This window comes from Diuraphis noxia, unplaced genomic scaffold (assembly GCF_037042655.1).
Source record: "Diuraphis noxia isolate RWA-SAM2 unplaced genomic scaffold, SU_Dnox_SAM2 contig0002, whole genome shotgun sequence".
NCBI lineage: Eukaryota > Metazoa > Arthropoda > Insecta > Hemiptera > Aphididae > Diuraphis > Diuraphis noxia.
Genome location: NW_028301712.1, coordinates 20788330 through 20806136, shown reverse-complemented (window position 1 = coordinate 20806136; position 17807 = coordinate 20788330). Strand labels below are relative to the sequence as shown.

The 17807-nt window shown below is 26.8% G+C and overlaps 1 protein-coding gene across 1 annotated transcript; it reads right to left on the bottom strand.

Moving 5' to 3' along the window:
• Positions 1–320: 320 nt before the first annotated feature.
• Positions 321–17790, bottom strand: LOC107168528 (very long chain fatty acid elongase 4-like). Its single transcript, XM_089220888.1, has 9 exons — positions 17571–17790; positions 6932–7107; positions 6099–6212; positions 5634–5824; positions 3017–3106; positions 2615–2671; positions 2001–2106; positions 1310–1446; positions 321–513 (listed from the first exon to the last, which is right to left on the bottom strand). The coding sequence occupies exons 3-9, from the start codon at positions 6178–6180 to the stop codon at positions 355–357; spliced, it is 822 nt and encodes a 273-aa protein (XP_089077014.1). The 5' UTR covers positions 6181–6212; positions 6932–7107; positions 17571–17790; the 3' UTR covers positions 321–354.
• Positions 17791–17807: the final 17 nt, after the last annotated feature.

Here is a 17807-nt window from a genome sequence, read left to right as displayed (position 1 = left end):
AAATTGTGGTTACATGCAGAGTACTAGTCTTACTGTAATTACGTAACAGATGACGAAAAAATTCTGGTTTTCGAAGATCTTTTGGGTTCACGTGTATTATAATATAATATGTAGATACCTGTTGCACCTACTACCTACCAATGATGTATTGGTGGTATTCAGTTCAATGCTTCAATGTTTGATATTTCTATATAATTAGTTATAGGTACCTACGTATTTTATACTGTTGAATTGATAATTAACATTACGAATATCCACGTAAATACCTATGTATATGTATTAATATATTATAGATGTATAGACACAACTTAATTCACATGTTTTATGTTAGGTATCTTTGAAGTTTATTGAGATTTAGGTTTCTTTGTCTTTGTACGTTTTTTTGTAAAATATTAAAAACAAGTACAAAAATAAAAGTACGTCGAATATCATGTAAATAGTGAATAGTCTCGGAAATTCGCAATCGTAAATAAAAAGGCTTATACCATAGATAATGCCTAATATGAATTGAATCTGAAAATCAAATGATATTTATTATATTATTATTCATTAAACTACCTTAGGTATAGAATATTAGCTTTAACAGGCATAAATCGTCGATATGTTTACAAAATTTAGGTAAGGTAACCGATAAGGGCTGCAATATTGAGGTTTTCATAAATACATCATTACATCGAAGTCCCCACATGAAAAATAGCACGCATACGGTTACATAATGGCCTATGTAAGTTCCACCACGAAACATTTTTGATAATTAGAACTTGAAATTTGTTTGTTTTTGTGTTGCATAAAAAAAGTTTAATTTAATTAACGTATAATAAAATGACTATATACGTCAATATCTATATACACTATATCTATTTAATTATATTAGACTTTTTTTATTCAACAAAAAACAAATAAAAATCACAGCAACTACGTTAAGTTGTGTGCCCTATTACAAAAGTCTGATACAGGGGGAAAGTAAATTATTAATTGTATTCGTTATAAATTTTTCTTGTGTGGGACTTTACGTTTTTAAGTTGTATGGGAGATTTTTACCCACTATATTACTTACATTTGCCCGCCACATTATGCAATGATGTATTTTTTGTTAATAAATTGTAATTTAGGTACTTAGTAACTAAATTTTATTGTACAATTTTCTTGTACAATAGGTTACTGCTTATTAATATGTATATATTATATTAAATTTGTTTAATCGTATAAAATGGGATAAGTATCTATTTCGACGATTTGCACCTATAGGTAGGTAATATATGCTATGCTTTATTATTTTTCTCATATGGCACTGATAATTTTTACTTACAATTTGTAAACGGGTCAAGTATTTCTTCCACCACAAATATTTTTGCATATGAGGACCAAGAGCCGATAAAAAATAGTAACTATACATTATTGAATGTATTAATGCGTTGAGAGCACCACAGATAGCTCCTTGTTGAACTGCAAAAACATAATTGTTATATTAGTTTGTTGAAAGTATTGATTCCCTACACATTTTATTTCACGTGTAAGCTATATTATTATACAAAGACCAATTTATTATTTTTATAAGAATGTTTTAACTTAACATAATTTACGATACGGATGAGATATCATAGAAGCAACCAGGATTATTCAAAATATTATTCATATTATTCAATGTCAGTGAATCAAATGCCATTAGACAAATACCTAATAGATTTACTTTATATGTTATGTACATATCTACTTCATAAACAATAATTACATGTAATCAAAATATGCTTTTATTTTCAAATTTTCAATAATATATATTATACATAGAATTAAAATTTCGTGATTAAAATATAGTAGAATACACCTACTATCTCTTGTAAATATATATTTTTTTTTTTTATGTTGATGACACATATTGTTACCTATTCCTGGCTTCTCGAACATCATTATGTGATAGACAATTTCTATTGCATATAATAATCATAAGGTATCAAATTCTAAGATAATATAATTATTACGTATAAGAGGTTAAGGATTACCTTTAATAAATCTCAAAAATGTCCAAGTAGTGACGACCATATTTACATGATGATACACGTGTAAAAATGAAACATGAGATTGTTTTTTTCTTAAAACAAAGAATACCTAAAATCAAACATATTATTTACTAAATAATTCATTGCCCAATACTTTATAATTAATTTTATAATAAAACTATAGGTAGTTCGTATGTACATCAGAATATGTATTATGCATATTTTGTATATTGAATATATATATATATATATATTTTTTTTTATTAGAAATACGCCTTGGCAGCGGAGACCATTGGCTGACATAGTTTACATTATTTATGAAGAATTATTATATACATTATTTACATACACATGTATTGAATATTGTATTTTGTATAATGGTTTACAGCTATAAAAATATATAAATGATAATGATGAGTATACCAACATTTTAGATTTAATATAACCAATATTGCGTTAAAATGCTGGCACTTGATTTTTGAAAAAAAAATGAATAAAATGAAAGCAAAAACTTAAATTTTTCTTATCTTACGAATATTTGAATTGATTATAAGGTGATTTATTGTGAAGGTATAAATAATATTATTTTAGTTTAAATCTTTAAAGTAGGTACTTACAGTATCTAGAAGATCTAATATTTTTGATATAAAATAATGCCACGACTGTGAATAATACTGAAAATTAAATGTATAATTATTATCTATGTAAATAAATACCTAGTTATTTTAAATAAAAAATTGAAAATTAAAATTACGATTTCATATATTTTCAGATTGAATAACATGAAATATCAAAATATGATAAAAAATAAAGATTATATAATAGTTATATTCATAATGAATCAAAATGTGTGTAACGTTTTCAATTTATTGAATTGTTATTAACATGTTATATTCGTACAAATTGAAATCATAAATTTATCCAAATAATAGATCTTATGATGAATAAATTAATTAAATGCCCATAATTAGGATTTTTTATTAATAATATGTCAATTTATTAGGTAACATTTAACTTACCACATTTAAAATATGATGATTACTTTCACTCTCAATTGGATTACATACATTCATCACTAAATATGTGTATATACCGGGTGTGAAAAATAGCTGTAATTTAAATATTTAAATAAATAAATAAATTCATTGTACACAATATTTTGAATTGGCTCCAAAATAATGTAAAATCGACACAAGTGGGTTCCAATAATGCGATCGTAACATAATAAATTTAAAAGTTTTGATGGGCGATTGATTGACAAAAATGTATTTCTTGACATCAATATTAATAAAATGCAATACCTATGTTTGTATGTTTGTGTGAAACTTGGTTAATCTTATATCCAAAGATGTGAAACTCGAAGCCAATTTTCCGGAATTTATATTTTAAAGAAGTTCATGCATGCGTTTACAGCATATGAAAAGAGATTTTTTTTTATTATAATTATATTGGTAAGTAAGAGGTAGGTAACTTAAACAATAAAATGAGAATATCGCATGAATATAATATTTTCTGACATTTTCGTGATTTTTATGAATTTTATCAAAAGTATACTCTGTTCAAGTTAAGAAATATAGTGACCAATTCACCAGTTTCAGACCACAGTCGGGCAACATTTGTTTTTCACCCTAATCGAATCACCATTCTCCATATGGGTACCTATCTGTATATCATGCTCCGTGCAATAGTCGGCTTTCGACAAATAACTTGAACAGTGTAAATAACATTCAAAAACTTTTAAAAATATGGTGCCTTTAATATTTCGAAATTGTAATAATTTAATCGTAGTAATCATTTACCTTTGAGGGACCTTATGTTTTAAGTGAAAACATTTTATCGAATTTTTTAGAATAAAAATTAAAAATATTGAAAATATCTCGAATTATTTTAAAAAGATATTTAAATTATTTTGAAAATATTATCATGGCCTATATAAAATGATAAGCTTTTGGCTAAAATGTCAAACATATAATATTATATCTACGGTTATATTTTGTTTTTGAGATAGGTACAATAGTAAAAAAAAACATCGATATTATCAAACATTAAAGGTTAAAATTATTCTTAATTTCTAAAAACAATAGAATTTTTATTCTCTGTGATCCACGTGTGACATGACATAATTTACATGTTCATAATATTGATTATAATCATATACATTTATACAATTAGAGTGAAATGATCTCTTATAAAATGGATATTAAAAATAATTATAAGGGTATTATTGAGAGTATCTTAAGATGTACCTATACCAGAGGTATTCAAACTTTTTCATCCCACAGCTCCATTGGGTGTTCACAATATTTTGACGGCTCACAAACTATTATGAAAAAGTTGAAACAACATACGTATACGATATGTCCAATATGTTATATGACTCGGGTGATAATAACAGTGACTTTAGAACTAGAAATAAAACTTCAAATGGTCGCGTCGTAAGGTGTGTCGTTTTCATTTCCATAATGATTGCAAATAATATTTATGATGATTATACAAGACCTAGATATGATGTTGGTTTTCGGTGCTTTGACGCGGCTCCCTTCGTAAACTCTCACAAAGCCTCTGGGAACCGCGACGCACAGTTTGAATACCTCTAACCTATACAAACAATTTTATAATACTCATAGGAAGTAGGAACTCATTTTAAAGTTACCTGTATAATAAAAAACATTTGAGGTAGGCACCTAGATCAGGGGTCAAATAAAAATATCTTGCCATTAGGTATGTGACCCAGGCTTCATCTAAAAATTTTATGAGAAATCATTTCACTCTAATTTTTAGAAATTATTTTCATTATAATCATTATTGTGAATATAAAATTTGCTACGTTGTGCGTGGGTCAGAGAGAGATAATAAATACGCTAACATCTTCTTAAGGGATCGATAATGTGATATCGGCGATATTACAGCCTGTAGAGGTATAGTGCAGTAAAAGAGCTATTTTGAACGTGCACGCGCATGTCATCAATCTGTAGTAACAAGTAATATTGTTCACTGAAAAGTAAAAAGTAGGTATGTGGGTACCTATTTTTTGTCTACCGTAGTACCGTACCAAAAAAACTAGATATGATGAATGAAATTTAAAAACATCTGAAGCTTAATTAATTTCATCCACTAGTTTTGTTAGTGTAATGGACAACATTGCGTCAAAAACGGTCAGTAGGTATATTAGGTACCTAGTTATTCATTATATCCTATCAATAATTATACAAACGAAGTTTATATAAATATCTGTTAGGTGGGTGAAGTTATTTTTTATAATTTACTAAGCAAGGAAAGGATCCGTAGAATATTTGAATACCCCTAACATAAGTTTGCAACTTTGCAGATACACACCTAATTGATAATTACCTATAAGTATAATACATTATACATTTTATAATGTATTATGCATATTATTATGATTACAAGAGTCAAGAGATAATAATACTTGACTTCAATAATATGACAAGCTTATTAACCTCCAGAACCGATTTATTAATACATTTATTTATCTATCAAACTATAGATATTACTTAGCAAGCAGGCACCAATTTATGCGATTCAACAAAATTATCGGTAGGTAATAATTTAATGTGATTTTGAATAATTATTTATTATCTTGCATATGTTACGATTAAAACATATTAAACTTACCCCTGATACAATGAAGATGTTATAAATGGTCTGTACAATGTTATAAGCCATCATAATATGTTTTATTTTAAACGGTTCACGATTTTCCATCATCGTTGGGCCTATTTTTAGTACAAACAACATATAAGCTATCAGAATTGATAAAACTGGCCATGGTGTACTCATAAGCATCCACGAATCGACATTTTTATCTATAAAATAAAATATTTTACTATATTACAGTGCAAACTGTTGTTTATTTTATTATATATTAAAATATAGTATCTAATTTCAGGTAGGCCAATATTAATCTAACATTGCGTTTTACAAGTATTAATCTTACGATAAATAAGGTTGGTACCCATAAAAATGTTGATAATTTTAATGGGTTGCAAAAAAAAAATGAAACGTAAAATTAAGCATAACATAACATGTTTAGCCGACATAATAAGGTACTTATATAGTAGTGGTGTATAATATACTAACCGAATTTTAATTCTTGATTTATTAAGTTTAAAAACTTATGCTGCGTTTCATTAATGAAATTATTCAAATTCAAATTAGTCATATTTGTAATTGATTTGATCTATTGAAGATTCACTAAAACAAAATTATAATCATTATCATTATCATTATTGTAAATGTAGTGACATAAGGATTTTGTGATACGAGTGTATTTTGTCTGAATAATTATTATAAGGATTAAAATAAATATTTTATGAGATCATTTTAATTTTTAGTTTTTACATAAAAATATTCAAAAATAACTGAAATAACTGATGAGCAAAAAAATTGTTGATTACTGTGACTAGGGTTAATTACCAAAATACAATTTTTTTTTTTTAATTGAGTCTTACTTACATTGACTAATATGTAACCACAATAGCAGTTTAAATGCAGTTTATATATATAAATTTATATGGTGTAAATATCGTAATGATTTACACTGTATACTGTGTAGGGATGGCTAAAATACAAATATGTTCTATATAGGTAGTTATTATTATTATTTTTCAAAAGCTTAATTATAAGACTTAAATGTTATTTTAGTATAACATTATTTAAATTAGGTATTTTCGTACCAAGTATTAAGAAACTAACATTTAAATATTTAACCATATACTGATTTTGTGTTTATTATTCTAAATGGAGGAAAAATAAACTTAAATATTCAGTGAAATTATTTTTTAAACAAATATAAATAATTATATTATTTGTGGTTATATTAACTAGGTATTGAATTAGTATAGTAGGGAGATATTCTTAAGCTACACTCAAAATATACCTAATAAAAAATATTCTACTTTTTTAAACCTTACCTAAAATGTCATGTGAACAGTTGATTTTGCAGTTATAGTTTTTAATAAAACTATATGTCTTATAACCACAATTAAGTTAAATAATTTACTGCCATGTCTTCACTATTGAGTCCTCGATCAGTCTCGTAATCTCGTCAATATTTTTTAGTTTTAAGTAAAAATATAAATTAATTATACTGAAAAATAATCCAACATGAAGAATTAATATCAAAATTAGTATTTAACCATTTAAGCAGGTGGATACTAAAGTACTAATGTGAAACATTTTAAGCATAAACGAGTTTAATTACTTTAGGTTGTTATTTTAACTACATTTTAAATAAATATATTAATGTTTTTTTAATTACGACCTTTCCATCGAATTTGCGTAATGGTATTGAAAATAGTAGAAATAGATTTAGATTTTAATTTAGGTAAACTAACTCTAAGGTGAGTACTTCCAAGGTAAACAGCAATAATAATTTACACCAAAAATTTTCACAGATTGCTGAGTACTTACAATCACAAGGACAACAAAACCTATACTACCCACAAAGTGATTTTCACTGCAAGTTAGTGAAAAACTAGAGGAATTTCCTTATTTGATTATAAGCTGTTTTAAATATATTCTTTTCACAAATACTTTCAAGTGTAAAATGATGTATGATACTGTGATGATTTATTGTAATTAAAAAAATGATATTTACAAATCGATAGAATATTTTGATATTGAACCTTCCTAACATTATACTTTACAAATGTGATGCAATGATGTTCAAACGCATCTGATCATAATTTAAAAAAAATTATGTATAAGCAATTTAAATATATTTATAAGTAAACATAAAATACATTACCTATATTGGCTATTCTTAATTATACATATTTTATACAATTTTAAATTTTTATATTTTATACTTAAAATAAAATTATAAGCTGACAAACTTTACCATATTTTATAATACAAAATATTAGTGCCTACTTACCTAATTAGTTTCCCTATGCATCGAATAATAGTTATATAGTTAGTTGTTTGTATATACACAATAGGATATTGTGTGGCAAGGGCGGGAAGTGAGCCATTTCAGTCGCGGGCGTCGTGTGTGGCACGAGCCGTAAGCGAGTGCCGCATTTCGCCCAAGACTGAAATGGCCTTCCCGCGCGAGCCACACATACTATTTTTTGTCACGCCCCTGCGTTCATGGAAAAGGTTATGCAGGGATCTATGCAACAATTATAGACTATTTTACAAAAATAATTTCATGGAAGACATTTTATTTTATTTCAAAATTACAATTTTCACTTTGTATATTTTATTATTGTAACTGATAAGATTATTATACTAATATACTATATTATTACTAACGCATCGTTCGACGCACTTATCTAGGAATAGTGCAAATTAAATATGTTTAAATGTTTATGCGTTATGCAAGGAGGTTATACTATACATTTAAGATGTAACCAAAAGTTTATGTTTTGTAAGAACCGTGGTAGGTATATATTTTAGTTTCTGGTTGTGCAAGGGATACGCGCCTGGCGGCCGGCACTTTTGGGGATTTCCTCTTTTCCGCCCGGCACTTTTGGGTATTTCCACTTTACCGCCCGCTGGACGGAAAAAGGACGCTTTCGAACGCTTCAATCGTGGTCGAAAACCAAACTTTCGGTGCAGGCGGGACAAAAAAGAGATTTTATTTAAAAACGTCTGTACAGTATTATTTTTATTTCTACATATAAATCGAAATGTATCCGATAAAGTAGGTATATAGGACTGAGGAAATCAACTTTTTTGTAAGTGCAATAGTAGATATTAATTTTTTAAACTAGAAAATGCACACCTTTGATATTGTGCATCAGATAAATAGCTAACTCAGTTTTTTATTTTAAATTATACGTATACGTTTATTTTTTCAACTGATAGTCATATTGGTTTTTGATTTTCAGTTGTTATAATTTTAGATTTTATTATTTAGTTGCAGTTCGGTGCCGACCGTCGTAGAGTAAACACGCATGTTACTCCTTATCGTTACCCGATAGCGTCATGCGTTTTATATTCAATTACCTGCTTGTTGCGTAACTATATACGCGGCCATTCGATATGTATCGAAATAACACGCACAATAAACGCAATCTATCGTCATCTCTGTCCTCTCCAACAACTGACGAAAAGAAAAGCAAAATTTTTGTCACCCCAAATAGGTTTGCCGCCCTCGAGGATGGCACAACTTCCGAACCAGAGGTATTCAGTCCACCCCCAGTTACAGATGAGCTACTAGTTCAAGGGGATAATTCAAAGAAAACGTCTACTCAACCGACCAGCGACGGATCTAGCCACAGCGCTCCGACAATCTACATTAAAAATGTCACTAACTTCTCAAAGCTCAAGTATGATATTATTTCCATTTTGGGCCCAGACGCAGTTACCTTTAAGTCTTCTATGGCATTCATAACGATTCGTTCGGCCAATTACAATATTTTTACTAATGCTGCGTCTATTCTTAATAAGAGCCGTGTGTCTTTTCACACACACACACCTCAACATTTACGTCCAATTCAAGCTGTAATCCGCCACTTACACTACTCCACTCCCACCGAGGATATCAAGACAGTCCTTGATGAATTGGGATTTTCTGTCCTTAACGTTAGCAATATTCAGAATAAAAAAACAAAGGCACCGTTGCCTCTATTCCTAATCAACCTTGAACCAAAGGAACACAATCTAGAAATATTTCAAGTAACTAAGTTATTAAACTCCTTAGTTATAATCGAAAAGCCCAGAAAATCTCACCAACCTCCCCAATGCAAAAAATGTCAAATGTACGGACATACTCGTAACTGGTGTAACCATCAACCACGTTGCGTCAAATGCAGTGAAAACCACCCCACTGATGAATGCACCAAATCTCGTGCCACACCGGCCAAGTGCGTACTTTGTTCCGGCGCTCATACCGCCAACTATAGAGGCTGCCCAGCCTTCAAGCAGGAAAAGAAATATTATCTCAAGAGGCGCCTTGCACGAAAAATGAATAACACAGATAATAATGATACACCGGTTCCTCCAGCAGTCCCTCTGGCGGCCAACATTCCAACCGAACCTCCTCCTATCAAATCGAAAAACTACGCAGAAGCAACGAAAAATCACAACACGAATGGTTCATCTCCACCCATCTCAACCATTCTGTCCAACTTTATTTCCAATCTAAACGCTATTATTAGTCCTCTTATCTCCCTGCTAACCACAGTCCTCAATTCACTTCTAACTAAAGTTGCTTAGTTGTTATTATTTATCATTGTTAACAATAATCACCTCATTATGTTTTTATCTTATCTTTTTTCTCTCTATTATTTTATATATGCTAAAACTATTATTAACATTATATTCATACCAATGTTATCGTTTAAATTGTACACACAAATTCTATTTATCGTTTTAATCTAATTGTCGAACTATAATAGTTTTATTGCTGATGGTTCTAAAAAAAAAAAATAAAAAAAAAAAAAATTATTTAGTTGTGTCATATAATTATTTTAATAGGTTTTTATATAATATTGTGTTGTAAATGGTACGATATGTGTATTAAAATAATTAATGTATTTGATAAATTTCCAGTGTTGAATAAAAAAATATTGAATTTTTTTACTAAGTTGTTTGATCAGAAAGTATTACATTGTATAAAGGTTTTCACCATAGAATATTTAAATTGTAGGTAATTAAATAATGTCTCGACGCTTAAATGCTCTATTATAAGTATAGACAACCTTGAATAGGTACAGATTAATGATTTTAGAATCCTTGGGATGTTTTGTTTTCCAAATTAAATTGTTAATTTGAATTAATACATAATTATTGATATAGTCTATAGGTACCTATACTGAATCACAAATTATAATAGTTATAAACTATTATTTATGAAACGTTATAGGAAAATGTATACTATATATGCTTAATGTAAATTTTTAGGCCTAAATGATCGTCAGGCTATAAACTATTTGGGAATAGGACGTTAGCGCCATCACTTAGATTAATAATAACATTCTTTTATAGGCGCATAACTGTATTTTCATAAAAAAATTAAACGCGATCAACTATGTTTGACTATAGGTATTTGTTATAATAATGTTAAATAATACAAATAACTCATTTAAAAATCGTATATAGATTGACTTTATTCGTTAATTGGTCATTTGAAATACAAAAGAGTAGTAACCTTTTTGAATTTTAAACTTTGAAATGTTTGAAATAAAAACATTTTGAAGCGTGTGATATACTCATATTATATTATTGGTGCATCATACTTGTTAGTGCTGTTAAATTGTTAAGAAACACTATGCGCAAACGACAAACCAAATTTTACCTGGAGAAATAATGATGCAAAAATGACGGGCATAAAAATATTTGACGACTAATAAAATTAAAATACATATAGGTACATTTATGATTTTTTACATTTCTACATTTATCCAATGTTTGTCACAGCTCTATAGTTTTTCTGATGACTAGGAGACTACTGAGAAGATTTAACAATTACATTTTTAAGATAAGATTTTCTATCTATAAAGATGTCACATAGGTACAACTTTTAGAGCTGTTCTACTATACAATATCTATCTATATATATATGTATATATAAAAAAAATGATCAATTCGTTTCTTGTGGCTGTGCGTTTATACTTTGTATAATTACCTATCGTAATTTTACGTTTGGGACGTAATACTATGATCATTCGTAAGTCTCGCTACAAGCTCGGTGTAGGTAAATTTTGAAGAAATACAGCTAATTTAAATATTTGAACTAAAGAGTTAATAGTGAGAAGTATGTATTGACTTCACGTATTTCTATTAAATGTAATCAGGTTACTGATTAGGCATGCTGATATAGTGATATACAATCATTATGGACAGACTATATTTGAGTTGTAAATGTGCTATATTATAAATTAGCATTACTTAGAAATTACATTTTAAATAATAAAACATAATTTACAAAAAACGATTCAATTCTGAGATATTTATGATTCCTAGTAATATATTGGAATTTGAAATTATTAAAACAATAATTATAAGTTACTACTTAATATTGTATATTAATTGAACTTATGAAAATTTTCAACAATAATTTTTCATACATTTTTTTAAACTAATTATTTCTATAGCTTCATACTCGTATATTCACTGAAAATGGGTTCGTATAATTTCATCAAAAACTAATAAACTAATACAATTGGGTTTATTTAAAATGTTTATTCTTCTGCAGTACCTACTACAATTATGAAATAAATTTATATATGAATACAAATTGGGTGATTAAGCAATCTATAGTTTTCGAAAATATCTTTTTACATAAATTGAAATTATTATAAAAACACATGTTTTAAAAAATAAATATTCTCTACTACTTTTGTTGTTTTCGTATCTAAATTTTTTACTTTTTGAAAGACAATAAACATTTTTAGTTGCATGTTCCAAGGCAAAATGTTTTATGAAAATTGTTGATACATAAAAATCAAATTAGTTTTATGTAAACAACTCGATCAAAATGCTGAACTTCGATTAACCTATATTTTCAAAAAATCTACTTTAGGATATTAAATTCAATGTATTTTTTAATTAAAAAATTAAAATACTTAAAAAGTATTTAATAAGTTTATCACAACACAAATCTTAAGTAATTGTTCACAATTGAAATCTTGAGGTGTTCATATAGAAGCTACACAAAGGAATTTAGTATGGATTTTGATATTACTATACAGTTTTTGTAATTGAGAAAGAATTTCGTCATTTGCATTATATAATATTGGATTTCAAAATTAATATTTATTATAGATATTATAAAAAAATGTTTTTGGGGAACAAAAAATTATTAACTTTTCATAAAAGTACACACTGATAAATTACTTAAATATAATCCAAAAATTAATAATCAATAATTAAAAATAATAACATAATTTTGTATCAAGAGTATCTTACCTTAGATAATAAAAATAGTTTGATTGAAAGTTGAAACGTCCGTTTAAATGCTCTTAGGTTACTTAATAAATGAAAAATGATTTAAGTATAATCTATTACACACACGCACACATACTCACACACACATATATAATATATATTATATATTAGCGTTATAGTGTTGTATTACATCGATGAATAGGCACTATATGTTTATGCATGATTAAAGAAATGTTACTAAACGATATGGTGTCGCCGGCATTACTTTATAATGAAATACAAGCAACAGCTGTAAAATTAAATTTGCATTTTACACAGGGTCAGAGACCATTGATATAATTTATTACTGTTTATCACCATTAGCAATGCCACCACGAAAGAACTTAATAATTCAGTTACCAAAAGTTCACGGAGAAATATTGGCGAGTCATGTGTTTCAAAAAATAAGCCACGTTTACTTGCAATAAAACATGTTTTATATGAATTATGATAAAATTAAATTATAGCTAGATATTAAGTAGGTACCTACATTTTTTGTGTCTACTGATATAGTGATATACGATTGGATAAAAGGTTAAGCCACTTCGAGATTACAATTATTTTATTCTATAAGCTTTTAGCTAAAGCTTTTTTGTTTTGTAATCACTGTGAGAAATCCATTTTATTGTTTTGAATAAGGTTTTAAATCACATATCCTAATATGAATTTGATTCCCATGTACGTGTTGTTGTATTAATTCGATAATAATATCCTAATGTATAACAATGATATATTTTATTATATGATGAAATTATTAAAAAACGAAAAATCTTAAGTGTATTAATCTAAAAGTGTAATTTAAATGGTATTTTTACAGCATAATCGAATTATCTATTTTAAAGGTAGGTATAGGCATATCGCATATGTAGATACATCAATATGAATTTTAGTCTTAAGAATACGTGATACCCGCATGTGTAGTCTTCTCCTTAAGTGCATTATCTAGTAAATTTTACGTTCAGCAGAACACGTGTAGCTGCGTTAGCTTAAAAATTAGAGTGAACTGACCTCTTATAAAATTTAAAGGCAAGATTATTATCTAGACAACCTCATATGCTTTTTATTATATATTAAATTTAAAGCGAGTTATGAGTATTTTAAAATTGTAAATTTTTTGTGAATCTTAAAATACTCATAACTTACTTTAAATTTAATATATAATAAAAAGCATATGAGGTTGTCTACATAATAATCTAACCTTTAAATTTTATAAGAGGTCAGTTCACTCTAATTTTTAAGCTAACGGAGCTACACCTACACGTGTTTTGCTGAACGTAAAATTTACTATATAATGCACTTGTATGGAGGAGACAACACATGCGGGTATCACGTCCTATTAATATTGATCAGAGGGCCAGAGTGAAGACAATTCATAGATTACTTGAATCATACCTATTTCATCTATAGATGAAATAGGTGTAATAGGATCACATCACTTGAACTGTTACAACTATTTGATTCTCGATTGCAACATCAAGTTTGCAAGAGTTATATAAAAATTATACGAGATGATTATTATAAATACAAGAGACTACCTAGAACAAATTTAAACAAATGCTCAAAAATATTATAGTAAACTATTTTATCTCAGTCGTTCATAAAATTAAATTTGTTCTAGGTTAGTCCCTTAGTTTTTTTAATAATGTCTTTGTATAATTTTTATATTTCTTGCAGACTTGGGATTCCTGATAATCAAGATTCAAAAAGTTGTAACAGTTCAAGCGAAGCGATATATACACCTAAATGGCTATATATATATAACACGCAAGTAATAAAGATTAATTTTTATTGATTGGCTTTCTAGGCTATAGCTCGGGGCGAAATTATTTATTGAGAAGTAGAAACAAAATATGAATTGACCTTTTATTATGTTTTTTTTTTTGTTCATCCAACAGATGGGAAAAATATCAACCTATGGGTGGTTAGAAAACTGTATTCTTTCCCTTACATAAACAGCGTAAGTTGTTTTTAAATACCTCAGATAGTCAGTTATACCAAGTATGTGTATGAATATAAATATATATAGTATATCTATCTATAGGGTGAATCATGAAGCGTAAAACACTCATTATTTCCAAAAGTGTAAATGTTTTTGAAAATATAATTTTACATAGCTTCAAGTCGTTTACAAAACCATGTTTTTATTAAAAAATTATATTTTTAACATTTTTTTATCCCTATAATTTTTTAAGTTTTTTACTTTTTTGAATGACAACATGTAGTTTTAATTTGATATTCCAAAACAGAATATTTTTTTAAGTAATTTGATATATAAAAATTGAATTTAGGGAACGTAGTTTACGAGATATAGGTATTTAAAGTTTTGATGAGTGGAGTAGAGTGGTACGGGGTACCCCGCGACATATTTGTCTACTACTCCGCTCATCCATACTTTAAATATTTAAAACTCATAAACTACTTGCTCTAAATTAAATTTTTATGTATCGAAATACTTAGAAAAATATTCTGTTTTGGAATATCAAATTAAAACTACATGTTGTCATTCAAAAAAGTAAAAAACTTAAAAATTTATAGGGATAAAAAAATGTTAAAAATATAATTTTTTAATAAAAACATGGTTTTGTAAACGACTTGAAGCTATGTAAAATTATACTTTCAAAAACATTTACACTTTTGGAAATAATGAGTGTTTTACACTTCATAAATCACCCCGTATATTGTGTACAAATTAACATTAGTGTTCACAGATATTTATTGTGTTTGTTAGGTTTAATGTAACTTTAATAGCTTAATCTCTTTTTTGAAAGGATATATTACAATATATTATTATGTAAGCTGAATGTTTCATTTTTGCGTTTTATATTATAGAAATTTTTCCATTATCTAATTTAATGGTTTGGTTTTTGATCTTCTACGTATTTACTATTACCTATACATATATATTATGTATTCTCGTATAAATTTAATTGTTCCTTTTTACTACGGAGGTTGTTTCTGGTAGTAAAATGGATCTAGTTTGTTCTTTAAGTAATCAAAAGTAAAAAATTCACATTAATTTTTAAATTAATCAGGAAAAGCTAAAAATTAATTTTTTAAAACAGCAATATTCATGCAATACCAGTTTTTGACGAAAACGATTTTTTTATTATTATTAAACACTTGGTGGCATACTGTCATGGACCATTGTACGAACAAATTATTTTACAATTTTAGTTGAATAATAAACTGTTAATATAAGTGTATTATAAATGTTTTAACACATTTAACCATTTATGTTTTAATCTCTAAATGTTTTTCGTTATTTTTCTTTTATACAAACAAAATAATCATACATACTTTTCTGATAAATTATTATTTTTTACACAGAATTAAATTTAAAAAAATATTTAAGTACCTGATTAAATGACTATAGGTATCAAATTATTGTATTTTTTACTTAATATATTCCATCTATTCAAACCATTTTAATGTATGTCACTATATATTCACTTGTAAGTTAATAACAATAATATATTATAATTAAACACATACATTACATTGACCCATTCAATGACAAGATACACGCAAAACTTATTGTATAGTGTAACAACTTGCCCGGGACTTTTTTTACTCAAATAATTAAAATGAATTAATATTTTATTGTTTTTTTACTGTATCAATGTATTTTTAATATATTTACATATGATTTCAATTCATTTAATTCGTTGTCGTATCTTAAGTAAACTTTTGAAAAAAAATAGGTCAAAGCTCAAATAGTTAGTTATCTTTTGGAACTAGGAAGTACCAATTTAATATATATATATATATAGTTAATCAAAGTTGCAAATGGAAATCCCTACATCAAAACATAGAATAATTATATTATAATCGCATGTTGTTAATAAACATAATGTTAATGTAATTCTTAGGAGTTAAGGATAAAATTTAATCAGGTAATGTATCTAGGACGATATTTGTTTAATACAATTTGAAGTTTACAAGTTTAATTAATATAATATAGAAGAATGAAATTGGAATATAAATTGCTTGATTATAATGTATATAATATACAATCCTTCAATATATACCTTAAATAATGTTATGTCAAATATCTAAAAAAAAATAGGAAGATCTAGAAGATCTATAGGTACTTACAAACACATAAAAATTACAACAGAATATCTAAATCTAAAACCATTATTCTGCGTTAGAATTTGTAATTACGTCAAATTTTCAAATTTATATTTTGTATGTTGTTTATTTGTTATATTATAAAAATCTTATAAGGAGCTTTGTATTATATTTTAACGTTTTTTTTACCCAACAAAATTGTATTATACATGAATCGAAAAAAAAACAAAAAAAATTTGAAAATTTAAAATGATTATAAATATCACAAAAAAGTCAAAATATTTTTAAAATTTGTTGGTATACAATTAAATTCTAATATAAGCATTCGGTGAAATTATCAAGACTCCGCTGTTGTTATTATTTTTGATTTACAACTAAAAAACAAAATTGATTTTGTCAAAAATGGATTTGCGTGAAAATTCCCGTTTTCTTTAAATTTATTTTTGAGGTCATTAAGGTTATTTTAAAAAAATACTGGGAATTTTTATTTTTGAACCACCAAAGTACCATATAGATTAAATTAGTTATCAAAAACCATACACCAAGTTTAAAGTATCAAAAAATTAAAAATTAATTACACATCGTTGTAAAATCAATACTTACATACTCGTAAATCGCTCCGCTCGGAATTCAAAAAGTATTTACTTATAAATTACAAATTATTTTCACTTATAGATAAAAATAGATTACAAGATTGGAAACTGTTATTTTTACCTACTAGTCTTTTGTATATTAAAATCCAAATTGATGTTTTTTTTTTCAAAATGAAAATTATCTGGATTTTATTAATTTTATACGTGCATCATGTGTGAATTACATATCCTATCTGACCAAAGTAAT

Coding starts and splice junctions, on each gene's coding strand:
- LOC107168528 (XM_089220888.1), bottom strand. CDS start 6,180: ATGACTAATTTGAATTTGAATAATTTCATTAATGAAACGCAGCATAAG. Junction 2,672..3,016: donor ATCATCATATTTTAAATGTG/GTAAGTTAAATG, acceptor TTTAATTTTCAG/TATTATTCACAGTCGTGGCA. Junction 2,107..2,614: donor TATTAGATCTTCTAGATACT/GTAAGTACCTAC, acceptor GTTTGATTTTAG/GTATTCTTTGTTTTAAGAAA.